Source organism: Musca autumnalis, unplaced genomic scaffold, assembly GCF_047663935.1.
Source record: "Musca autumnalis isolate F117 unplaced genomic scaffold, ASM4766393v1 scaffold_1, whole genome shotgun sequence".
NCBI lineage: Eukaryota > Metazoa > Arthropoda > Insecta > Diptera > Muscidae > Musca > Musca autumnalis.
Window position 1 is genome coordinate 302,642,084 of NW_027411644.1, and position 26,661 is coordinate 302,668,744.

At 36.4% G+C, this 26,661-nt stretch overlaps 2 protein-coding genes across 2 annotated transcripts; both read left to right on the forward strand.

The window, feature by feature from the left end:
• The first annotated feature begins 38 nt into the window (after positions 1 to 38).
• Positions 39 to 678, forward strand: LOC141389832 (general odorant-binding protein 99a-like). Its single transcript, XM_073961997.1, has 2 exons — positions 39 to 198; positions 267 to 678. Exons 1-2 carry the CDS (start codon positions 160 to 162, stop codon positions 660 to 662), a joined length of 435 nt encoding a protein of 144 aa, XP_073818098.1. The 5' UTR covers positions 39 to 159; the 3' UTR covers positions 663 to 678.
• Positions 679 to 22,444: 21,766 nt separating this feature from the next.
• LOC141391392 (general odorant-binding protein 99a-like) lies at positions 22,445 to 22,943 on the forward strand. Its single transcript, XM_073964294.1, has 2 exons — positions 22,445 to 22,483; positions 22,548 to 22,943. Exons 1-2 carry the CDS (start codon positions 22,445 to 22,447, stop codon positions 22,941 to 22,943), a joined length of 435 nt encoding a protein of 144 aa, XP_073820395.1.
• The last annotated feature ends 3,718 nt before the right edge of the window (positions 22,944 to 26,661 follow it).

Sequence of the window (26,661 nt, forward strand, 5' to 3'; positions counted from 1 at the left end):
TGTAGAATAATTAGACAATCGTTTAATAAGACTATCCATCTCTCAGGCAGGTAGATTTTTCTAACAAATTTACAGCTCTAATTTAGTATAAATAGGAATCCTACAAGCATTTGGAAATTAGTTCTTGCTGATCACTCTACAGTAGCAGTCGTTAGCACCATGAAAGTATTTGTTGTCCTTTGTGTAGTATTTGTCCTGGTAAGATTCAGAAAAAGTTTCAATATTGTATTTCGAAAAAAACATTAATTACAATTTTCTTTTAACAGAATGCCTCAGCCTTTGTGGTAAAAAGCCGAGATGATCTCCTAGAATTTCGCAATGAATGTGTTGCCGAATTAGAGATTCCCGAAGATCTGGTTGGACAATACAAGAAATGGCAATATCCCAACGATTCGGTAACCCAATGTTATTTGAAATGCGTGTTTGTCAAATTTGGTTTCTTCGATACTGCTACCGGTTTCAATGTTGAAAATATCCACCAACAATTGGTTGGATCCCATGCCGAGGCCCAGCATGACGATGCTCTACACGCCAAGATTGAATCCTGCGTTGATAAAAATGAGCAAGGTAGCAATGCCTGCGAATGGGCTTATCGTGGTGCCACCTGCTTCATCAAGAACAATTTGCAATTGGTCCAGCGTAGTGTCACTACCACAGCTTAAGAATAGTTTATTTTAATTGTAAGGGTATTTTTTTTTTCATAAATTTGCAACTCATATGACTCGATGGTTTCTTTTTTCGACAATATAGATTAAGTTTTTATAAATTTACATAAAATGTTTAAAATAAAAAATACAATAAAAAAAAAAATAATTTTTTTTTTAAATTTTCACTCTTGTCCAACAAAAATACAAGCAAATATCACTCGTAAAAAGGATTTATTTTCTGGCTACTTAAATAAGTAGTTATTACAAGTGGCCAAAAAATAACTACCTATTTCGTTAAAATAATAGGTTAGTAGGGGATTTTGTAATGAGTATTTTTTCTAGGTGTGTACACGCTGAGAATAAATATTTTTCGCTTTTGTTGGAACAACAATATCTAGTTTTTTATTTATTATTGTCTTTTTAGGACGAAGGCCATTATTTATAAAAGTTTTTAATTAATTAATTGGATTAATCGAGCTAACATGGCCTAAGGAGTTTTGTATTGAAAAATGAATTCTAGCGAAATACTAGTTTTGTTCCAATAATTCATTTGTTTTGTTCAAGCATTGCAGTTGCAAATCCAAAAATACCATATTTTGCTCCAAAAATACAAAACAAAAACAACTTGCGAAATTCCTCAATACATATTGTAGAAATCATTGACAATACCTATGGTAGGAACTATCATAATCTGGAATTTTTACAAAAACTATTGTCAGACCAGAAAACCTGTTACTGAAATTTTTGAATTGATCGTATATAATTCTCATATACGCTTTCCACATAACTTTGGTATAAATGTCACGTATGATATTATGAGTATTGACAAACACTAACTTCATTTTGCTCATTCCAAGCACCTACCCCAACATAAGGAATTCCATAAAACTCATAACAAATATGAAAAGATAACACAAATTACAACCAAAAACACTTCTCAACTATCAAAACACAAAGAAGAATGAGAAAGAAGAAACAAATAAAAACAAGAACCTTCTGGTGTTACATACACAAAAACAAAAACAAATATAAAATAGAAAAAAAGGTAAGAGGAACTCATACAAAAAAAAAAACACGCCAAAAATGTTTTTTTCATCACGGCAACGAATACCGAGAGAAGAGAATAAAATTGTCGAAGAAACGAGAGTACTATTGTACAGCACACAAAAACTACTATTGGATGTGACAAAAACAATTGTTATAATTAGACATCGGATTTTGCATATTTGCATATTTTTTAATATTAAAGATACGAAGATTCTGATTGGACCAAAATTCGTTTCAAAGAAATCTAAATTCAATGGCAGGGTCATATTTCGTATTTATTTTGCATATTTGTATATTTTGCATATGCACAAAATATGCAAAAAATATGCAAAATATGCAAAAAATATGCAAAATATGCAAAAAATATGCAAAATATGCAAAAAATATGCAGAATATGCAAAAAATATGCAAAATATGCAAACAGATTTTGGTCGAAAATCGTCATAAAAGTCGTAAAATTGTCATTTAAAGTTGGAAAAACCATCAAAAAATACATAACAGTGTTCTAAAATAAGACTGTTGACCGTATAACGTCGATTTTTTCAGCAGATTATTATGTTATTGAGACCATTTACGACAATGTGGTGTAGGGTATAACAATATGGTATCGTAATAGCATTTTTTTATTATTAAACATTGTAAAAATATAAAATTTTATAAAATATCAAACGTTTTATGTAAAATTCAATATTTTCTTTTTTGCAGCATCTTAATTTAATTTGTAGCATTGGGCTGGTTTTAACTCAAAGGACCAAATCGATCTTGGATTTTTTAGCCGTGAGCCTTTTAGTATTGTTAGATTTTAAGATTGCCAAAGTTTGAGCACAATTCGAAAATGTTAACACGTGGTACAGGTGCCTCGAAGTTATAATAATCTATTTTTTTGCTATTTGGCGACTTCGACGGCCCCTATATGTGGAACGGTTAAAGCTACTTGCCCGTATTACGCATTTAATTAAAAGTTATTCTGTTCTTAACATTTCTTGCTGAAGAACAAAGTACGTAATTGTTACAGAATAAACCCAATGAATAAATCCAATGTCCCGAAAAAGGCCTTAGGGCAAAAATGGAGTCTATTTTTAAAAAAACAACTTTTTTTCCTATATTATCAAATTTTTGTGAATGAAAAGGAATATATTTTACTTTATTTGAAAATGTTGCCTATTAGTGCGAAGATCTATTTTAATATTAATTTTAATTCATTTCTCGTTGGAGTCGAGCTTAATGACCGATGATGTTTGCAAGTGAAAAAGGAAAGCCGAAGCTTCGAACCCCCACAACCACTATTATGTGACATGTTTCGCCTTTTTTACAGACTCATCTGACATATCGGCCGTGGAATGGCATCGCTATCCATCAAACATTTCCTTTTTCAAATGCAAATTTGTTTTTACAAAGATGGACATTTGAACATTCATTGTATGGCTTCAATGACAAACGCTTACATTTTGTTCATACATATTTTAATTTACTTATACCCGTAATTTCAACGTCTGGGTAAACTGGTAGGTAGCTACCTATTAGTCATCTTTACCTACGCGTTTGGTAATTTCTACATGCCATTTACCGAGGCGTGTAAATTTTGAAATCATGTGGTAATATTGGTGATTTTCATTCATGATTTCGCAAAATCATTGCCACATAGAAGTGTTTTACAACTTTTAACACATTGGAAACGATTAACCATGTAAAATCCTTGGTGTAAGTAACACGGCCGTTTTTGACTCGGTAACGTTACCTATGCGTTGAAATTATAAAATGTTGCTTACACGGGAGATATCTGTGAACTCATAGATAACGACGCGTTGAAATTACGGGCATTAATGGACTGACATAATGTGGTTTTGGAGCCATCTGGGTACAGATGACAGTTTGGTGATGAACTCGACTCCTTTCTATGTCGCTCACAATTTTCAAGTTATTTACCATCCTTTACCCCTCCTGGTAATTGATGTTCTGTGGTCAAGTAGCAGGATCTTTTTCAAGAAATTCGGAGTTGAAGTTTAATCTCTTGAACAACAATTAAGTCTCACTGGTAATTATGCCTGGTAAACCCTTTTCTAGGAATTGTGGCAGTTGATTTTTGTAAGTTTGGATCCAATATTTCTGGAGAAATTTCTATCTTTGCTTTGTTAAAATTTTTGTCGTCTTTTGGATCTTTACGGTGTTCGCACTATCAGATCAAACAATGCCAGACCAATAAGTTCAGGACTAAGGTACCACGTATGATTTATCATTTTGTTATTTCCTTTATCTGATATTTGTTTGTGAATGCCTTTCGTACTAAGTAAATCTTCAATGTTTGTCTTGTCTTGTTTTGGACCTAAAAATATTTCTGAATATCGTTTCCACTATTTTTTGTATTAAACTCAATCTATTGTCTCTATTTCTTTTTAACCTATTGATAATGTTTACCCAATATATCCTATATTATATCTATATAAACATTATCTTGTTCATTATACGTTTTGTAAAATCAATAACCCAAACTCTCACTTATAACACTCAGTTGTTGTCGTGTGGAATACCAAATAAATAAATAAAATAGAAAAAACATTTTGGGGGCGTCCAGTCTCGAACGATTTAAACGCAAGGAGCTTCTACGGCCTCTTGTTCTTGGGAAGTGGGCTGGGCAGTAGATTTAAAACACTCTCGCCTACTTCGAACTTAGATTTGTCAATCGCAGACTATTCTTGTAGAAATCGCTTGAATATGTTTGGTTGATGTACGGATGTGCTTCCAAACTTGCAGTCAAAAATCCCTCTCAAAAATTTTCTTACAAGTTTGTACGGTAGTAGAGAAGCTCTCGACCTAATATCTGCTCGAGCTGGTGAGACCCCATTTTTCTAGGCATTTGTACACTGCTAGTTCTTGTTTCTCCCATGAGCTACTGTCAGTTTCAGGAACGCCTAGGAGTTGTTCTTTACCCCCATGTGATATCAGAACAGCAACCCGTTTTTTTCTTCTCTGTTTTGAGAATATCTGGTAATAGTTTTCCATGCCAGTGCACACAAACAGCCTCGTTCCTTGAAGCTGTTGCGTTTATTTTTCACGGTTTATTCTCCGCTGTTCACGGATAAAGCTTCTAGAGATCTTATATTTGTAGGAATCCTCTCCGATAGCTTCTACTGTAGCCATAATGATACTAGTAACGTTCATATACACCTTACAGTAGTCCAGCACCAATGACAATTGCATAGTTACGATTTTCTTGAAGCCGCACTTGATTGTTTTCGGGACAGATGGTTCTTCAGATTCTACGATACGTTTAGCATCAAAACAAGACCTACACCTCATTGAAAATGTATTGAAATATGAAAATATTGACACACAAATTTCAGAAAAAGGAAATAACAAAATAATTAATAATCTGTGGTATCTTAGTCCTGAACTTGCTGACCTGGCATTGTTGGATCAAACAGTGCAAAACGCCGTAAAGAGCCAAAAGGCGACAAAAATCTTAACAAAGCAAAGATTCAAATTTATTCAGATATATTCGATCCAAACTTCCAAAAGAGCAACTGCCGAAAATCCTAGAAAAAGGTCTGGCATAATTCTTGTTGTTCAAGAGATTAAGCATTAACTCCGAATTTCTAGGAGGCGAAAAGGATGGTAAACAGCTTGCGAACTACATAGAGAGCGTCCTTCAAGTAGTCCGCTGTACCCAGATAGCTCCAAAACTACATGATGTCTGACTCCCTAATAAATTTAATTTAGAACAAAATGTAAAAGACATTTGTTTTCATTCCAAAAATTGATAAAAATGAAGAAAATCTTTTTTAATAGTCTCCATTTTCGCACAAAGGCGTACCTAGTCAAGTTTTTCGGGACATTGGCTTTATTATCTCGAATTCTGTAATACTTACTTAGTTTATTGTTCAGCAAGAAATGTTAAGAACAGAATGGCCTTTAATTTAGTGCTTAATATGGACAAAAAGCTTTAACCATTCCAGAGAAATGGGTCGCCGAAATCGCTAAATAGCCAAAAAATCGAGATTTTCACAAGGTCGAGGCCCCAGTGGCACATGTTACCAAATTCCATTTGTGCTCAAACTTTGACAGTCTTAAAATCTGACCAAACTAAAAACTTTATGCGGTTGCCGCCTTAAAAAATCCGACCTCGATTTGTTCCCTTTGAACAATAAACAGTCCAACGCTACAAATTATAACAAAGAAAATATTGAATTTTACATAGAACATTTGATATTTTATCAAATTTAATATTTTTACATAGTTTAATAATAAAAAAATTGTATTACAATACCATACTTTAATACCCTACACCACACCTTCGTAAGAGGTCTCGATAACACAATAATCTGCTAAAAAATCGACGTTATACGGTCAACAGTCTTATTTTAGAACACTGTTATGTATTTTTGATGGTTTTTCCAACTTTAAATGACAATTTTACGACTTTTATGACGATTTTCGACCAAAATCTGTTTGCATATTTTGCATATTTTTTGCATATTCTGCATATTTTTTGCATATTTTGCATATTTTTTGCATATTTTGCATATTTTTTGCATATTTTGCATATTTTTTGCATATTTTGCATATTTTTTTGCATATTTTGCATATTTTTTGCATATTTTTTGCATATATTTTGCATATTTTTTGCATATTTTTTGCATGTTTTTGATATGACCCCAAATATCGAAAAATTGACCCTTATAATGCCTAGATCCAAAATTTGAGTCCAATCGGACGAGAAATAAAAAACATGCAAAAATCCGATGTCTAGTTATAATTAACAAAAACGATTGTTGGAGTCACAATACTACATACGGAATCTAACAATATCTTTACAATACATATTTTGCTCTTCGAATATTATTGGATCAATCATATTTTTTCTCTCCGTCTACTGGGCTTTTAAACAAATAAAAACTATAAAGGAAAACACACACAGTTTGTCAATTAATTGTTTTCGAACCAAGAAAACTAAAATTTTTCTGTATTAATTTATGAAAAATCATTGATAAATGGGATAAAAACGTTGGGGTTTTGCATAAAATAGTTGGTAGACTTATTTAAGACAAGATTGGATGTATAAATAATAAGTAAAAAAGTATCAGTCGGCTTTGCCGACAGAGATATACCCTCAGCCTGTGCAAATTGAAACACTTTTTTCACAAAAAACCTTATGTATTTAGGGGGTTTAAAAACGTTGGTCGTATGAACCGACAAAAATGTTGATTAGGATTAAAGTTCAAAAATTTTGCGGAAAAGGTACTTAAAGGAATGGACCGACATAGACCATGGGGGTGCCATAGGGGGTTTTTACACCCTTGCGGCTGTTTTGCCAAGAAGTATGGACTTGCCCCTGCAACAACTTTTACCATCGTAATTGAGGCAGCGAATGCAAGATGCTTCAACAAAAATAAAAGTGATTCAATAGCAGGCCTTAAAGTGAACTTATCCAAAATTTTGTGTGGGAGGTACGGGATGGAGTGGACAAATATAGGCCATATTCGAACCTGATCTATATCTAGTAGATATTATGAGAATGTGTAAAGTATGGACTAAATCGGTCACTCCCATCAAGAGTTATCGTGCGCACAATTTTTCCGAATATTTTTGAACTTTTGTGGGGTAGGTACCTGAATGAGTGGACCGATATGGCTTATCTACGAACTTAATGTAAGTTTGGAAACAATATTACGAAGGCCAAATTTTGGCCGGAATCGGCATTTCCGTTCGAGAATTATCTTGCGCTTCCACCCATAAACATGGTTTCATAGGGTTTGTTTTTCAGCTTTCAGGCTATTTTTTCAGGAAGTGTGGACTTGCCCCTGAGAAAATTTGTACCTTCGTATAGGGGACAGTGAATACAAGATGTTACAATAAAAACCAAGGCGATTCGAGAGCAGGTCCTAAACTAAACTTTTCCGAAATTTTGTGTGGGAGGTACTCCAAGGAGTTTACCGATTGAGTCCATATTGGAACCTCATCTAAGTCTGGTAGAAATTTAATAATGTGCAAAGTATGCACCAAATCGGTTACTCCCTTCAGGAGTTATCGTACGCACAAAATTTCCGAACATTTTCGAACTTTTGTGGGGGAGGTACCGGAAGGAGTGGACCGATATAATCAATCTTTGAAATTGGACTAAGTTTGGACAAAATATTACGAAAGCCAAATTTTGGACCGAATCGGCAGATCCGTTTGAGAGTTATCTTGCGCTTCAACCACTACACACGGTGTCATAATGTTTTTTGTAACTTTCAGGCTATTTTCTCAGGAAGTATGGACTTGCCCCTAATGAAACTTACAGCGTCGTATAGGGGACAGCGAATACAACTTGCGTAAACAAAAATCAAAGCGATTCGATACCAGGTCCTAAACTGAACTTTTCCGAAATTTTGTGTGGGAGGTACCCGAAGGAGTGGACCGATTGAGTCCATATTGGAACCTCATCTAAGTTTGGTAGAAATTACACGATGTGCAAAGTATGGACCAAATTGGTTATTCCCTACAAAAGTTATCGTGCGCACAAGTTTTGCAACAATTTTTTAACATTTGTGGGGGAGGTACCTGAAGGAGTGGACCTATATGGCCCATCTTCGAACTTAAATCGAATCTGGATAAAATATTTCGATACCCAAAATTTGAACCGAATCGATTAATCCGTTCGAGAGTTATCGTGCGCACCAGCCTGCCAGACAGACAGACAGACGGACGGACATTGCTAGATCTACTCAAAATTGTCTGAAACGGATATCGTACAAACATACTTGGGGTCTAAAACCATTATTTCGATGAGGCACATTTTTGGTCGTATCAAAGTGTAAATACCCTCTTTAGCCTAAAGGCTGAGGGTATAAAAATTGACTCACGTAGTCCAACAAAAAATAACGAAAACCCATAACTACATGTAATTCAAGCTGTCAAATAAATGTTTTCGAAATTTAATGGAAGTTCCAAAATAACTCATATTTTCGGTATATTCTTGAAAATCATGACATTTCATGAATGTTATTCTTAAAAAGGGTTAAATACTAACAAGTATCAACAATATTAGGCATAGAATATCCCTACTAGGAGGGTTACCATATGGACCAAGGGAGTACCAGGTCATATTACATGTAAACAGGGTCCTATAGGTCTTAAACCGGGAATATGTGAAAACTAAAACGTTTTATGAGTTTTTTTAGATCACGAGGATGAACTGACATCAAATACAATAAATATTACCTACAGCATAACTAGATCAGAAGGGTTTCCAGATCGACTAAAAAGGTACTAGGTTATATAAACAGTGAACGAGGCCACCTGGGCCCCAAAACAGGGCACCGACGTTTGTTTTTTTTTTTTTACTTAAAATTAATTAAGAGATAATGGCATTTCACTAAACAATCGGAAATATCGCAGTAGGAGACCAATATTGCTAGAAATATATGGGGTACAGGTTTCGACAATTTTCAGAAATGCATTTTTCGACCTATTGGACACATTTCGCATAGACTGACAATAACTTATATATGCATTTCTAAGCGATTTTTTTAATTTTATGTCATATTTTGGCTTATGTTAGAGAATTCCCTTATCCCTTAATTCAATTTGAGTTAAATATACAAATTTTAAGCCCTGGTTATGGATCCAGGTGGCCTCGTTTACTGTTTATATAACCTGGCACCTTTTAGTAGATCTGGCAACCCCCCTGATCTAATTATTCTGTAGGTAATATTTATTGTAATTGATGGCAGTGGTGAACTAAAAAAAATCATAAAACGCCTTAGTTTTCAGATATTCCCGGTATAAGACCTATAGAATCCTGTTTATATGTAATATGACCTGGTACTCCCTTGGTCCATATGGTAACCCTCCTAGTAGGGATATTCTATGCCTAATATTGTTGATACTTGTTAGTATTTAACCCTTTTTAAGAATAACATTCATGAAATGTCATGATTTTCAAGAATATACCGAAAATATGAGTTATTTTGGAACTTCCATTAAATTTCGAAAACATTTATTTGACAGCTTGAATTACATGTAGTTATGGGTTTTCGTTATTTTTTGTTGGACTACGTGAGTCAATTTTTATACCCTCAGCCTTTAGGCTAAAGAGGGTATTTACACTTTGATACGACCAAAAATGTGCCTCATCGAAATAATGGTTTTAGACCCCAAGTATGTTTGTACGATATCCGTTTCAGACAATTTTGAGTAGATCTAGCAATGTCCGTCCGTCTGTCTGTCTGTCCGTCTGTCTGTCTGTCTGTCTGGCTGGCTGGTGCGCACGATAACTCTCGAACGGATCAATCGATTCGGTTCAAATTTTGGGTATCGAAATATTTTGTCCAGATTCGATTTAAGTTCGAAGATGGACCATATAGGTCCACTCCTTCAGGTACCTCCCCCACAAATGTTCAAAAATTGTCGCAAAACTTGTGCGCACGATAACTCTTGAAGGGAGGAACCGATTTGATCCAATCTTTGCACATCGTGAAATTTCTGCCAGACTTAGATGAGGTTCCAATATGGACTCAATCGCTCCACTCCTTCGGGTACCTCCCACACAAAATTTCGGAGAAGCTCAGTTTAGGAGCAGCTCTCGAATCGCTTTGGTTTTTGTTGTAACAACTTGTACTTGCTGCCCCCTATACGACGGTTCAAGTTTCATCAGCGGCAAATCCATACTTCCTGAGAAAATAGCTTGAAAGTTGCAAAAAGCCTCTTTAACACCGTGTGTAGTGGTTGGAGCGCAAGATAACTCTCGAACGGATCTGCCGATTCGGTCCACAATTTGGCTTTCGTAATATTTTGCCCAAACTTAGTTCATGTTCAAAGATGGATTATATCGGTCAACTCCTTCCGGTACCTCCCCCACAAAAGTTCGAAAATGTTCGGAAAATTTGTGTGTACGATAACTCTTGAAGGGAGGAACCGATTTGATCCAATCTTTGCACATCGCGAAATTTCTACCAGACTTAGATGAGGTTCCAATATGGACTCAATCGCTCCACTCCTTCGGGTACCTCCCACACAAAATTTCGGAGAAGTTCAGTTTAAGAACAGCTCTCAAATCGCTTTGTTTTTTTTTTGTAACAATTTGTACTTGCTGCCCCCTATACGACGGTTCAAGATTCATCAGCGGCAAATCCATACTTCCTGAGAAAATAGATTGAAAGTTGCAAAAAGCCCCTTTGACACCGTGTGTAGTGGTTGGAGCGCAAGATAACCCTCGAACGGGTCTGCCGATTCGGTCCAAAATTTGGCATTCGTAATATTTTGTCCAAACATAGTTTATTTTCGAAGATAAGCCATATCGGTCCACTCCTTCAGGTACCTCCCCCACAAAAGTTCAATAATGTTCGGAAAAATTGTACGCACGATAACTATTGAAGGGAGCGACCGATGTAATCCAAACTTTGCACATTCTAATATATCTACGAGATATAGATCAGGTTCGAATATATAGTATATTTGTCGGCTCCTTCTGGTACCTCTCACACAAAATGTTCGATAAGTTCACTTTAAGACCTGCTCTCAAATCACTCTGATTTTTGTTGAAGCGATTTGCATTCGCTACCTCTATATTTCTTGGGAAAACAAACCGGAAGGTGTAAAAACCGCCTACGTCAATATGTGGCGGTCGGAGATCACGATAACTCTCGAACTGTTCAACCGATTTGGTCCAACATTTGGTCTTCGTCATATTATATCCAAACTTAGTTTCATGGGGCAATACCGGTCCACAACTTCCGGTACTTCTCCCCAATATTTAAAAATGTCACTAAAATGCTAGGACGATATCACTTGAATGGGCCAACCAATTTGGTCCAAACTTTGGATCTCCTAATATTTTGTCAAAATTTAGTTTAATTTCTAAAATGGCCTATATCGGTCCTCCCTAAGGGTACCTCCCCCACAAAAGTTCAACATTTGTGTCTTAGTGCAGTTAATTCCTAATCCACATTTTTGTCGGCAAGTTCAAATGGCCAAAAAGGGCCACAAAAGTCTGAAGAGACCTTAAATACATTCGATCTGTCCGTAGGTGAAAGTTTCACTTCACCTTGGCTGAGGGTATATATCTGTCGATAAAGCCGACTGACACTTTTTTACTTGTTTTATTTACAAATCAATTTAATTCAATATAAAGAGGGTCCCGCGCCGGGAGGCATAATTGGGACTAGTTGGCAAATTATTATTTAGTCATGAATTTTATAAATAACAAGTGAGCAAAGGCTATAGTCGGGACGCGGCCGACCATGTGATACCCTACACCACTACCCCTGTGCATAAGCTTTTCACTGGTAAACATTTCTTTTAGGGAATATAAACCGACTACCATCAAAAATAATAATAGGCCTCTTTGTCCCTGGGACCCCCATAAGCAACCAAAAAATTTCGTGACCATCCGATCAAAATTACGACCTGTAGCTTGATTGCAAAAAAAAATGGAAGAATTGGATGCATTACCGACTATTGTGGTATCTCCCTTGTTTGACCACCTTCGCCATCCTGCTTTACACCAATGCAAACGTAATATTTTCTTCTTCCATTGACAGGCTTTGTCGTTGGAATACCCCTACTAGAAGCCAATATATACACAAAGAATAAAACGTTGAAGTTGTCTCCAAATGAGTTTTTCCCCATTCCGACCCCTAAATATTATCCGGCTATCACCAAAATCAATAGGCTTCTTCCCATGTGGGACCCGCATCAACTCCCAAAAAATTCGTGACGATCCGATTAAAATTGCGACCTGTAGCGTGATTACAAACAAATCGGAAAATGGGATGCATTACCGACTATTGCGATATCTCTGTTGTTTGAGCAGCTACGACAACCTAATTTACATCGTTGTAAAGGTGATATTTTCTACTTTCCTTGCCAGGTTTTGCTTTTGATATACCTCTTAAAGAAACAGAGATTTTGGCTTTGAAATAAAACGTTGACCTTTTCTCCAAATAAGTTTTTGCCCATTCCGACCCTTGAATATTATCCGACAATCATTAAAATCAGTAGGCTTCTTCCTCTGTGGGACCCCCATTAACCCCCAAAATTTCGTGACCATCCGATCAAAATTGCGACCTGTAGCGTGATTACAAAAAAATCGGAAAATGGGATGCATTATCGGCTATTGCCATATCTTTGCTATTTGACCACCTACGACAACCTGCTTTACACCGTTGTAAAGGTGATATTTTCTACTTTCCTTTCCAAGTTTTGCTTTTGATATACCTCTTAAAGAAACAGAGATATTGGTTTTGAAATAAAATGTTGACTTTTCTCCAAATAAGTGTTTGCCCATTCCGACCCCTAAATATTATCCGACCATCACCAAAATCAATATGCTACTTCATCTGTGAGACCCCCTTTAACCCTCAAATTTTCGTGACGATCCGATCAATATTGCGACCTGTAGCGTGATTTCCAAAAAAATAGAAAAATGGGATGTATTACCGACTATTGCGATATCTCCGTTATTTGGTTACCTACGCCGACCTAGTTTGCATCATTGTAAAGACGGGATCTTCAACTTTCATAGTCAGGCTTTGCTTTTGGAAAATTTTCAACCAAAGCTGTGATATTTGTCAATATAATTAAAATCGCAAAAATGAAAATTGGGGGTTTATTTGCTACTATTGCGATATCTTCGTTGTTTGATCACCTACGAGCACCTACTTTACATCATTAGAAAGGTGATATTTTCTGCTTTCATCGTCAGGTTCTGCTTTTGGTATACTCCATATAGAAGCTGAGATATTGGCTTTGGAAAAAAACGTTGTCTTTTTATCCACCTAAGTTTTTTGCCCTTTCCGACCCCTAAATATTATCCGACCATCCCCAAAATCAATAGGCTTCTTCCCCTCCGGGACCCCCATCAACATCCAAAATTTCGTGACGATCCGATCAAAATTGCGGCCTGTAGCGTGATTACAAGGTTTAGATGGACAGACGGACAGACGGACGGACGGACGGACTGACGGACGGACACACATAGCCAGATCGACTCAGCTCGTCGAGACATTCATTTTGATATATATAAGTATGGGTCTACGACCATTATTTCGATGCGTTACAAACTTTTTGGCCAAAACCGACTTATAATACCCTCCCCACATAGTGGTGTAGGGTATAAAAATAAAATAATTATACATTACACTGTACGTAATTTCAAATACACAAGTAATCGCAAATAACATAATAATTAAAATATTTCATTCATTAATCAGTACTATAGCAGAAGTGACTCAATATCATCTGAAATATACTTTTTTGAAGCAGATTTAAAACTTGAGATTCAAACCCGATCTATATAGGGTAGATATATTAGGATGCGTAAAGTATGGATCATATCGTTCCGACCCTTCAAGAGTTATCGTGCGCACAATTTGTTCGAATATTGGACCGATATGGCTTATCTACGAACTTAAACTAAGGTTAGAAACAATATTACGAAGGCCAAAATTTGGCCGGAATCGGCATTTCCGTTCGAGAATTATCTCGCGCTTCCACCCATAAACATTGTGTCATACGGAACGAATCGGTAGATCCGTTCGAGAGTTATCTTGCGCTCCAACCACTACACAGGTGTCATAGGGTTTTTTGTAACTTTCAGGCTATTTTCTCAGGAAGTATGGACTTGCCCCCAATGAAACTAACAGCATCGTATAGAGGACAACGAATACAACTTGCGTAAACAAAAATCAAAGCGATTCGAGACCAGGTCCTAAACTGAACTTTTCCGAAATTTTGTGTGGTAGGTACCCGAAGGAGTGGACCGATTGAGTCCATATTGGAACCGCATATAAATTTGGTAGAAATTACACGGTGTGCAAAGTATGGACCAAATCGGTTATTCCCTACAAGATTTATAGTGCGCACAAATTTTGCGAAAATTTTTGAAGATTTGTGCGGGAGGTACCTGAAGGAGTGTACCTATATGGCCCATCTTCGAACTTAAATCGAATCTGCACAAAATATTTCGATACCCAAAATTTGAACCGAATCGATTGATCCGTTCGAGAGTTATCGTGCGCACCAGCCAGCCAGACAGACAGACAGACGGACGGACATTGCTAGATCTACTCAAAATTGTCTGAAACGGATATCGTACAAACATACTTGGGGTCTAAAACCATTATTTCGATGAGGCACATTTTTGGTCGTATCAAAGTGTAAATACCCTCTTTAGCCTAAAGGCTGAGGGTATAAAAATAAAATAAAAAACAAAAAATCGACGAAGGTATTTTGAAATAAATCGCGGTCAAAGGTCACATTTTTAAGGGTTTTTAGGTTTTCAGGATTTTGCTTGGAAACCTCGAGTGCTATCGAAATGGGACTAAAGAAAAAGTTGTAGCAGTTAAAAATCTCTACAACAGTTTTTAGCCCCATTTTAAAGGCGCTTGCGGTTTCCATACAAAATCCTGAAAACCTAAAAAACCCTTTATTAAATTCCTCCAGCGATTTTTTGCTGTTTCAGATTCTGCAAAAACTTCCCAGGTGTAAGCGGTTGTCATTTAAAGTAAGCTAGGGTGCACCAAACATGACATTGTTTTATAAAGAGGTGATACTGTCAGTGCATTGTCCGAATATGAACTTCTATATCTTAAAAATTCTGAAACCTACGAAAATATTATAAAGGCCAATTCCACGCAAAATCGTGAAAACCGAAAGAACCCTAACAATGTGAATATCGATTTTTTTTATTTTTCTCATCTATGAACATTGTAAATTCAAAATCTGCAAAAACTTCCCAGGTGTAAGCACCTTCCATATAAAGTTGGTTCAGGCGCACCGTGATGTTAGACAGTAATTCCTTGATGTAATTGCTACATTGATATAATTTGCATCAAGTGAGAGGTTAAGAGTTGGTTTTCAAGTTTAGTTTTCGTAAGTTGTCCGAATGGGTGAGGTAGGGGATGGAAGATACCAAGGAACGGTCCTGACCGGCTTTAACATGGCAAAGACCAGGATTTATCTTGGTCCCTCTTTTATCTCAAGTGGACACTGACCTCCGCATGGTGTCACCAGGGGAACTGCCTTTAACAACCGTTAAAGATGGTGAGCCAACATGTGCCGCGCTTTCACCCATAAGAACGTTAAAAACGTGGGTTTGGGCGTCGGGTTAGTAACCCTCCCCTAGAAAAAACAGCCTACTATGAAAAAAACTAAAGAAAAGAAAAACAAACCCCTCTAAAGTTGACGAACCCCGAAAACGTTTTAAGGACCATGATCTGCGAATCTGCACCTGGAATGTTCGCACTCTTTATAGAGAAGGTGCAGTTTACGCATTGGCAGATGTACTTGAAAAGTGCAAGGCCGGCATTACTGTCATACAGGAATTACGATGGAACGGGAAAAGCGTCACAACAACACCTAAAGGTGACGCACTGTATTATAGCTGCCATGGCACAAAGCATGAGTTTGGTTGCGGCTTTGTAGTTGGTCGGAGGTTAAAACATCTGGTCTCCAGCTTCACCCCAGTGAATGAAAGACTCGCTGCAATTCGATTGAAAGCAAAATTCTTCAACATCAGCTTTATTTGCGCTCATGCTCCCACTGAAGACAATGACGAACAGACCAAAGATATATTTTACGAGCGCTTAAAAGAAACTTATTACCGTTACCCTGCCAATGACATTAAAATTATACTAGGCGATTTTAATGCCAAAATTGAAAAGGAGAATATCTTTGGCCCAACAGTCGGGAAATTCTGTCTCCACTGTGAAACATCTGACAATGGTATGAGGCTGATAGACTTTGCAGCTGCAAGAAACATGTTAGTTAGCAGTACCAGATTTAAGCATCTCGATAATCATAAGGGCACCTGGCTGTCGCCAGATCAAAGAACAAGAAATCAAATTGATGACGTTGTGATAGATTGAAGACATGCATCAAGCGTGTTGGATGTACGATCATTCCGAGGTGGAAACATCGACTCGGGCATCTACCTTGTTGCAGGAAAGGTACGTACCAGATTAAATGTAGCAAACAAAGTACGAACAGACACAACACGGAAGTTGGACATCGGTAAGCTGCAATCAGAACAGATAACCACAGCATATTCCACTCAACTGGCCCAACTGCTTAAGAGAACAAGTAAGAAAGTATCAGTCGGCTTTGCCGACAGAGATATACCCTCAGCCTGTGCAAATTGAAACATTTTTTTCACAAAAAACTTTCAAAATGTTGGTCGTATGAACCGACAAAAATGTTGATTAGGAGTAAAGTTCAAAAATTTTGCGGAAAAGATACTTAAAGGAATGGACCGACATAGACCATGGGGTGCCATAGGGGGTTTTTACACCCTTCGGGCTGTTTTCTCAAGAAGTATGGACTTGCCCCTGAAAGAACTTTTACCATCGTAATTGAGGCAGCGAATGTAAGTTGCTTCAACAAAAATCAAAGCGGTTCAATAGCAGGTCTTAAAGTGAACTTATCCAAAATTTTGTGTGGGAGGTATGGGATGGAGTGGACAAATATAGTCCATATTCGAACCTGATCTATATCTGGTAGATATTATGAGAATGTGTAAAGTATGGACCAAATCGGTCACTCCCATCAAGAGTTACCGTGCGCACAATTTTTCCGAATATTTTTGAACCTTTGTGGGGTAGGTACCTGAAGGAGTGGACCGATATGGCTTATCTACGAACTTAAACTAGGTTTGGAAACAATATAACGAAGGCCAAATTTTGGCCGGAATCGCCATTTCCGTTCGAGAATTATCTTGCGCCTCCATCCATAAAAATGGTGTCATAGGGTTTGTTTTTCAACTTTCAGGCTATTTTTTCAGGAAGTATGGACTTGCCCCTAATGAAACTTACAGCGTCGTATAGAGGACAGCGAATACAACTTGCGTAAACAAAAATCGAAGCGATTCGAGACCAGGTCCTAAACTGAACTTTTCCTACATTTTTATGTGGGAGGTACTCGAAGGAGTTTATCGATTGGGTCCATATTGGAACCTCATCTAAGTCTGGTAGAAATTTCATAATGTGCAAAGTATGGACCAAATCGGTTACTTCCTTCTAAAGCTATCGTACGCACAAATTTTCCGAACATTTTCGAACTTTTGTGGGTGAGGTACCGGAAGGAGTGGACCGATATAATCCATCTTTGAACTTGAACTAAGTTTGAACAAAATATTACGAAAGCCAAATTTTGGACCGAATCGGCAGATCCGTTCCAGAGTTATCTTGCGCTCCAACCACTACACAGGTGTCATAGGGTTTTTTGTAACTTTCAGGCTATTTTCTCAGGAAGTATGGACTTGCCCCCAATGAAACTTACAGCGTCGTATAGAGGACAGCGAATACAACTTGCGTAAACAAAAATCAAAGCGATTCGAGACCAAAATTTTGTGTGGGAGGTACCCGAAGGAGTGGACCGATTGAGTCCATATTGGAACCTCATCTAAGTTTGGTAGAAATTACACGATGTGCAAAGTATGGACCAAATCGGTTATTCCCTGCAAGAGTTATCGTGCGCACAAATTTTGCGCCAATTTTTGAACATTTGTGGGGGAGGTACCTGAAGGAGTGGACCTATATGGCCCATCTTCGAACTTAAATCGAATCTGGACAAAATATTTCGATACCCAAAATTTGAACCGAATCGATTGATCCGTTCGAGAGTTATCGTGCGCACCAGCCAGCCAGCCAGACAGACCGACAGACAGACAGACGGACGGACATTGCTAGATCTACTCAAAATTGTCTGAAACGGATATCGTACAAACATACTTGGGGTCTAAAACCATTATTTCTATGAGGCACATTTTTGGTCGTATCAAAGTGTAAATACCCTCTTTAGCCTAAAGGCTGAGGGTATAAAAATGCGGCATATAGGGCTACTTTACAATCAGTAGCAACGCGTAGCGTACGAGCGAGGTATCGGAAGAAATGGAGAGAGGAGAAACGTCTTTCCGCGGGAAAAAAGGGAGAGATGAAAGAGCGGGAGTGTGAACAAATCGAGATGTACAGGAGACAGAATGAAGTCTGAAAATTCTACCAAAGGGTGAAACATTAAACTGATGGCTTTGGAACTGGTACATCCTCCTGTAGAGACCAGCAAGGTAATCTGGTAACTGATACAGATATGGTGCTAAGGATATGGAAAGAGCATTTTTCCAAATTGTTGGTATCCAATAGTAGCGAAGTCGACGAAGATACCACAGATCCAATCCCAGAAGATGGTATTGAATGTATACCACCCGGCCAAGACGAGGTAAAGAGAGCAATAAACCGGCTGAAGAATAATAAGGCAGCAGGAGGTGATGTCCTACCAGTCGAACTGTTTAACCCACTTAGCGCCGAGAATTTTTTTGCGAGAAAACTTAAAATTTTTTATGAAAATTATATTTCTGAGATTTTTTTAAGCATTTTTTAATAGATAACTTTTTTCTCTAAAACGTATAGTTTTCCTGCAATCGGGTCTTCTTTTAAAAGTTCCAAAAACTTTGGAGGGTAACATAGGTGTATCCTCACATACCAATCCCTTGGTTTTTGATTGAGAAAATACTCTTACTATACCCCTAACAAATCCCTGACTTTATATGATTCTATCATTTTTGATTAAATTTTTATCGCATATTTAAATTTTTCATCAAAAGTCGAAAATTACAAAAAAGTCGATTTTTTTGAATAGCTTGGGTTTTAGGTCAATTGCGTGGAAATGCGTAGGTCAAATGAAGCGTTACAAGCGTGAAATGACAGATATTAGACAATACTATAACAAAATGCAAAAAAACTCCACAAAAATATTAAAAAAAAAAACAGAGTTTTACGTCAATTTTTGCAACCATTTTTTGTGGCGTTTAAACGACCAGTGGCTTTATCTGGGCTAAAACCGGAGGCGACACGCTGATAAGGCGTATGCATACGGTGACCAACCGTACTCTATTATAGAGTACAGTACTCTATTTTAGGTGTGCGTACTCTATTTTTTTAACGTACTCTATTTGTCCTCTATTTTAAGTGGACGTACTCTATGTCCTCTATTTTTGAATTGTTTCAAGAATACTTGTGAATACAGTTGTTTATGACTTTTTTAATAAATTCTACCAAACTTTTGTTAGGAGATTATTTTTATCTGAAAGGTCACACCTTGAACTAATTTCGAATTTTTTCGTTGGAAAAATATTGAAGTGTTTTCTGACAAATGCCCGCCTACGAAACACTGTTTTTACTGAAGCAGTTTGCGGTGCCCACTGTAGCTTAAAAACGAATAAACCTATCAGAAAATATTTTTGTGGGTTCATTAAAAACCAAATAATCTTGTCCTTAAGCGAAACGAAATTAAAAAATATTCACAATTTTTTAGGTGAACTGTCAAAGTCAAAATTTCGATTTTGGATAGTTTTTCGCTACAAATCTGTCAAAAAATTAAAATAAGTTCTCGCTTAAGGACAACATTTTGTATTTATAATAATCCTAAAAAATCTTATGAAGATCGGATCATCCGTAACAAGTATAATACAAATAAGCTCATATCTCAGACAATTTTTGTCCGATCGGCTCGGTCAACATATTCTATTCTACCTCTACTTTAAAAAGATCAAATAAAATATTTCTATTTTTTAAATTTGCAATTGGCTATAACCCGTTAAAGTTAGTAGAATTTTTTGTTAAAATATCATAAAATTTCCGTCCTCTTTTTGATCAGTATCTTTTCATCAATGTGTACATGTACTCTTTTTTCATCCAAAAATATTGGTCACCGTATGTATGCATCAGCTAGTTAGCTCCATCTGGCAGGAAGAACGCGTACCCGACGATTGGAACCTGAGCATCCTGTGTCCTGTCCGTAAGAAAGGAGATAAGACTTTATGCTCCAACTATAGGGACATAAGCTTTCTCCCTATCGCCTACAAGATAGTGTCAAGGATATTGTGCCTTCGACAGCCCGCTACGTTTAAAGGTATTCCAAGCCATGTCTGAATTTGGTATCCCCGCAAACATCATTCGGCTTTGTAAAATGACTCTAACTGACACAAGATCTTCAGCTAAAATAGGAAAGAACCTCTCCGAAGAGTTTTGTACCAAAAGAGGTTTCAACATCCTGCTAGAAAAGGTTATACGAGGGGTAAACGTCAAAAGAAGTGGCACAGTCTACACCAATAGTCACATGTTACTTGCTTATGCTGATGATGTAGACATCATGGGACGATCAGTAAAAGAAGTAACCGATCCTTTATGAAGGTCGAAGGAGAATCTGCTAATGTGGGTCTGGCGGTAAACGGCAGTGCTTGGCATGTTTGAGAGAAAAATCCTTCGAAAGATCTACGGACCAATCTGCGTTGACGGTGAATATCGACGTCGTATGAACCGCGAGCTGTATCTGCTATATAACGACATCAATATAGTTAAACGTATCGAGATGCAGCGATTGCGTTGGCTAGGCCATATCATAAGAATGAGCGATGATGAACCCGCTAAAAAGGCGTATAAATTCGGGCCACATGGCGGTGCACGCAGAATTGGCAGGCGCGGTATTCCAGAAAGCGAAGCACTAAACTGAGAGAATTGTAGATCTTTTCTTAGTTCGGTAAGTAAGTAAGTTGTCCAAATATGCACCAGAATTGACATTACTGATTAAAAATAAAATTTTGATATTTTTCCCACAAAAGTTATGGTCAAGCTTACACGCTAAATACTAACCGATCATTATTAACAATCCTTAACCAAAACTATTACCTCGTGAAAACATTTCTCGGTATTGAACTATAACTGCGATCTCTAGCGTGATAAAGGTTACACTACCCACAATTACAACTGAGGAATCCCTTTATATACTAGGCTGTAACTCTGTTTTCTGACCACGTACATCAACATAATAAGCATCAATGGAAAGGTCAAACATTTCTCTTCTAACTATAACTTACATTAGTTTAACATAGTTTCCAGGAATAAAGATATAGTCATTTCACCAACAACTTTATCAATTTTCACACAAAAGTTCTGGTCAATTTAGCCTGCAAAATATTATCTGATCATAACGATAAATTCCAAGCTTCTTCTCTGTCGTAAACAAAAATCTTACATAAAATTTCGCGCCGATTAGACTGCCATTGCAACCTTCAGATCCGCTACAAAATGGGATAAATTTTTTTTTGGTCCATTTCACCCCCCTAAATATCATAGCCAAAAACTATAGGGGTCTATTCTGGTCTGAACCCGACCTCCATACAAATTTTCGTGAATATAGCGGTAGTGGTATAGGGTATCACATAGTCGGCACGTTCCTACTATAGCCCTTGCTCAATTGTTATGAATAGACTATTTCTTAGAACATGTGGTTTCCAGTTTCCAGTAATCAATTTTCATAACACTTCCTGGGAAAATCTTTTTTCTTCTTAATCCCTTTCTACTTGTCGTATCTGTTACTTTATTTAAAAAAAAACTCTTATTGAATGTTGATTATCATGATCACAAAAACTTGTTGCATGCAATTGAAAAATTATCTTACAAAATAAGATGGTTATAAAATCACTACCTGCCTGTTTAGGATGTGTACACAAAGATTATTAGAACAACAGGATTAACAAGGGTATGGCTTAAGAAATTTAGTTATTTATGGGATTTTGTGTTGATAAAAAGGGCAATTCATTATTATCCCTCAAAACAATAGACATTTTTGATGTGGGTTTTGTAAATTGCTCAGTCACATGTTTTTTGTAAAACAGGTAAAATTAATTCTACATTTTTTCTAACTATATAAGGCCGTTGAGAATCCTAAACGAATCACAGTCCATTGTTAGCATTCAACGAATACGCATTACCATCATCATGAGAGTATTAATTGCAGTTTGTTTATTTTTCGCTGTGGTAAGTTGTACAATTTTTATTTATTATCCAAAAATGTAATAGTTGCCTTCGTCCCTCCCTCTAGACCTCAGCCGAATTTGTTGTGAAGACACGTGAAAATCTTTTACAATTCCGCAATGAATGTATTGCCGAATTAGAGATTCCCGAAAATCTTGTTGAACAATACAAGAAATGGCAATATCCAAATGATTCGGTTACACAATGCTATTTGAAATGCGTTTTCGTTAAATTCGGCTTATTCGATGTTACCAATGGTTTTAATGTTGAACGTGTCCATCAGCAGTTAGTTGGAGTCCATGCCAAGGCCAATCATGATGATGCTGTCCATGATAAAATTGCCGCATGTGTTGACAAAAACGAACAGGGTAGCAACGCCTGTGAATGGGCATATCGTGGTGCCACCTGTTTCATCAAGAACCATTTGGAGCTGGTACAACGTAGTGTTGCACCAGTAGCTTAGTGATATTGTTTGATAAAACAAAACAAATAGTTTTTAAGATAACATTTGAAATAAAATTAAGGTTAATTAAAAATACAATTTATAAAGAGAATTGCTTTTTTATTTCACTTTATATAAAGAAGGGCTTAGAATGTTGGATAATAGGTAAATATTTCAAAACCACAACGTTCCAGCAAAAAGGTAATTACAAATGTACCTACTAACGCGATAATTTAACAACGGCATACCACCAGAAATAATAAGTTATTTTTTCGCCACTAAAATTCGACTAATAACAAGTAGACTTTTAGTGGCAAAAATATAAGAACTTATTTCTGATGATTTTTGGTACGAAGGATTCTTACTTACTTACCTAGCTGGCCCATTACAGAACATTTGTTCCATAGACGAACTAAGAAAAGATCTCCAATTCTCTCTGTTTAGTGCTTCGCTTTCTGCAATACCGCGCCTTGTCATCTCTTCATCCACTTGTTTGCGGCATCTATTCTTTGGCCTGTATTTATACGCTTTTTTAGCGGGTTCATCATCGCTCATTCTTATTATATGGCCTAGCCAACGCAATCGCTGCATCTCGATACGTTTAACTATATTGATGTCGTTGTATAGCAGATACAGCTCGTAGTTCATGCGACGCGCATTGGGGCAAGATTCCAAAAAACGGAGATTAATTCAGGGAAAATTTTAAGTGATCTGATGTTAATATTTTTCGAATGTTTACACTTCTATCAATATAACGGAACACAGTTTTGGTGCAAATTGAGGGATCGGAGAGGTATATTCGAAGCCCCTCATAAATGAGTACCATAAAAACCATGACGTGTTTTTACGGTTTTGCCTACATTTCTTATTATATGAATCTAAAATCTTCTAATATGATAAATTATTGGTTAAGCTAATATTTGGCAAAAAATTATTAAGTTAGGTCAATATTTTAGTGTAGCTCCCATACAAGGGTATCTCCCGATTTTATGTATTTCGGGGGTCTTGACCACATTTGTTAGTACATTTATCTGTAAATTAGGATTTATAGTTCTGAATGCCTAAAAATTCATAGTGTGAAAATTTTTCAATATAGGTCAATGATTTGGTATAGGCCCCATACAGTCAAATTTGGGGGTTTTCCAATATTTTATGCATATATTGCAACTAAACTAGCTCAAATTGTGAATTGTGCATTTTGAAGGGATTGAAAATATTTCTATATATTTTCGTTTTGGAATAACCTCCATATAAAATATTCCGCTACTTTTTTAACTCTAAATGCTTTTCAAAAATTAGGAAAATGGATACATTTTAAATTAATTTTTAATATGCTTCTAAACTTCTTTTGCCATAAATATATTTTTCTAAGATTCAGATTTCTAACTGGAGTTGACGATTCCATTCTATAAAGGGAACTTTTGATGCGTAAAAAATATTACTCTTTATACACCAAAAAATTAAATTTTTTATGGTGTTCTTTAAATTATTAATAATAATTTAGCTTTATGACAGTGTAACTGTAGAAGTAAACAATATATGATCTTGACATTTTGGTTAAAGACTTAGAATTTTGTACCACATTACCATGTAACGAGAGTTATACCAAAAACCGAATTTAATTTTTTTTAATTAATCTCCATTTTTTTGCGATTTCACCCCTTGTGTATCGCCATCATTTCATATTAATCATTATATAGTAACTATAACATAATGGTGAACCTGCACACATTGTCTTATGTAGGGTGACCACAGACATTAAACCAAACCACGACATACTGTACAACAATAACAGGGAAAATGAAGACAAAAACCCCAAAATGCAAAAAATTTGACCCACAGCTATTTCCACCATTTTTGACATAACTCAAAATGCGCAAGCTAGACGCAAGTTTTGTTTGCGCAATATCAAAGACAACAATCAAGAGAAAAATACAAAAAATAATCTTACGACCTTCTCGACACTCTTTTTTGTTATACTCCAATACATTTCAAAATTATGCACAATCTGGACACATTTTGATGAATTTTTTAAACACATTTCTACAAGACTTTTTCACTATATTTTTTTTTAAATATTAAGAATTACCTCTGTTTGAAATATCCATTTTGAAAATGCCAAGTTTATGTAGCAAAAGCTACGTTAAGTCGATTTAAAAGCAGCAAAAATTAATATTTTTCACCTGTTTCTTAAATTTTAAAAATATGTTCAACTTTAACACTGTGCTACACGAAAAGTAAACAACATACGACTTTGCTATTTTGGCTAGTGAGGTAGAATTTTGTACTCGTTAACCCTGTCAAGACAGATTATTTAAAATTTGTGTTTCAATTTTTCAATTAAGACCCGTTTTTTTTAAATCTTGCCCCAACGTGCGACGTCGATATTCACCATCGACGCAGATTGGTCCGTAGATCCTTCGGAAAATTATTTCTCTCAAACACGCCAAACGCTGCCTTATCTGCTTGCGCAAGTACCCAGGCTTCGGAATCATTCATTAGTACAGGTAGTATCAGTGTTTTGTAAAGCGTTATTTTTGTTTGACGAGTTGTGGCTTTGTTTTTGAAATGCTTACTTAAGCCAAAGTAGCCAATAAAATCTTTTTTTATTGCTCAACTGATGCCGTTTGTTGTGTTTACGGCGGTGCCGAGGTATACGAAGTATTTTACTACATCAAAATTATAGGAACCAACTTCAACAGTTGGTCCGATCTCAATGGACGCATTGCGCGTCGACTCCATCAACTTGGTCTTCTCGCCATTTACCACCAGACCCACTTTAGCAGATTCTCCTTCGACCTTCATAAAGGTATCGGTTACTTCTTTTACTGATCGTCCCATGATGTCTATATTATCAGCAAAGCAAGTAACATGTGGCTATTGGTGTAGATTGTGCCACTTCTTTTGACGTTTGCCTCTCGTATAACCTTTTCTAGCAGGATGTTAAAAAGATCACACTAAAGGCTGTCTCCTTGCCTGAAACCTCTTTTGGTACAAAACTCTTCGGAGAAGTTCTTTCCTATTTTAACTGAAGATCTTGTGTCAGTTAGAGTTATTTTACAAAGCCGAATGAGCTTTGCGGGGATACCAAATTTAGACATGGCTTGGAATACCTTTGAACGTACACGCACAGAAAAAATATTTTTCGCTTTTGTTGGAACAAAAATATATGTTTTGGTTCCAAAAATGAATTTGTTTTGTTCAAACATTGTAATCCAAATCCAAAAATACCATCTTTTGTTCCAAACATAGAAAACAAAAACAACTTTCGAATTTCCGCAATATTGTTAAAATCGTTAACAATACCGATTGTAGGAACTATCATAATCTAATTTTGTTTACAAAAAGTATTGTCAATACAGAAAACCAGCCCAGAAATTTTTGATTTGAGTACATATACTTCTCATATACACTTTTCGCATAACTTGGATATAAATGTCGCGTATAATATTGCAATCATTGATGAACACAATACATGGTTTGCTGCATTGGCTGACAACAAAGACAAACAAAAAGCCACAAGAACCCACCACAACATAAGGAATAATTAAACACCATAACAAACATGAAAAGGAAAGAAGAATGAAACAAAACAGAAACAAATAAAAACAAGAGTCTCACAAGTACATACACACAAAAACAAAGGTAAAGGCAGCATGTCATACAAACACACCACAACTCACCAAAATTGTTTTTTCAACACGGCATCGAATAGCGAGAGAAGAGAAACAAATTTTCG

Bases quoted from the DNA above. Each gene is read 5' to 3' on its own strand.
- LOC141389832 (XM_073961997.1), top strand. From the start codon at position 160: ATGAAAGTATTTGTTGTCCTTTGTGTAGTATTTGTCCTG. The intron at 199-266 runs GTAAGATTCAGA...TTCTTTTAACAG, and splicing joins TTTGTGTAGTATTTGTCCTG to AATGCCTCAGCCTTTGTGGT.
- LOC141391392 (XM_073964294.1), top strand. From the start codon at position 22,445: ATGAGAGTATTAATTGCAGTTTGTTTATTTTTCGCTGTG. The intron at 22,484-22,547 runs GTAAGTTGTACA...CCCTCCCTCTAG, and splicing joins TTTGTTTATTTTTCGCTGTG to ACCTCAGCCGAATTTGTTGT.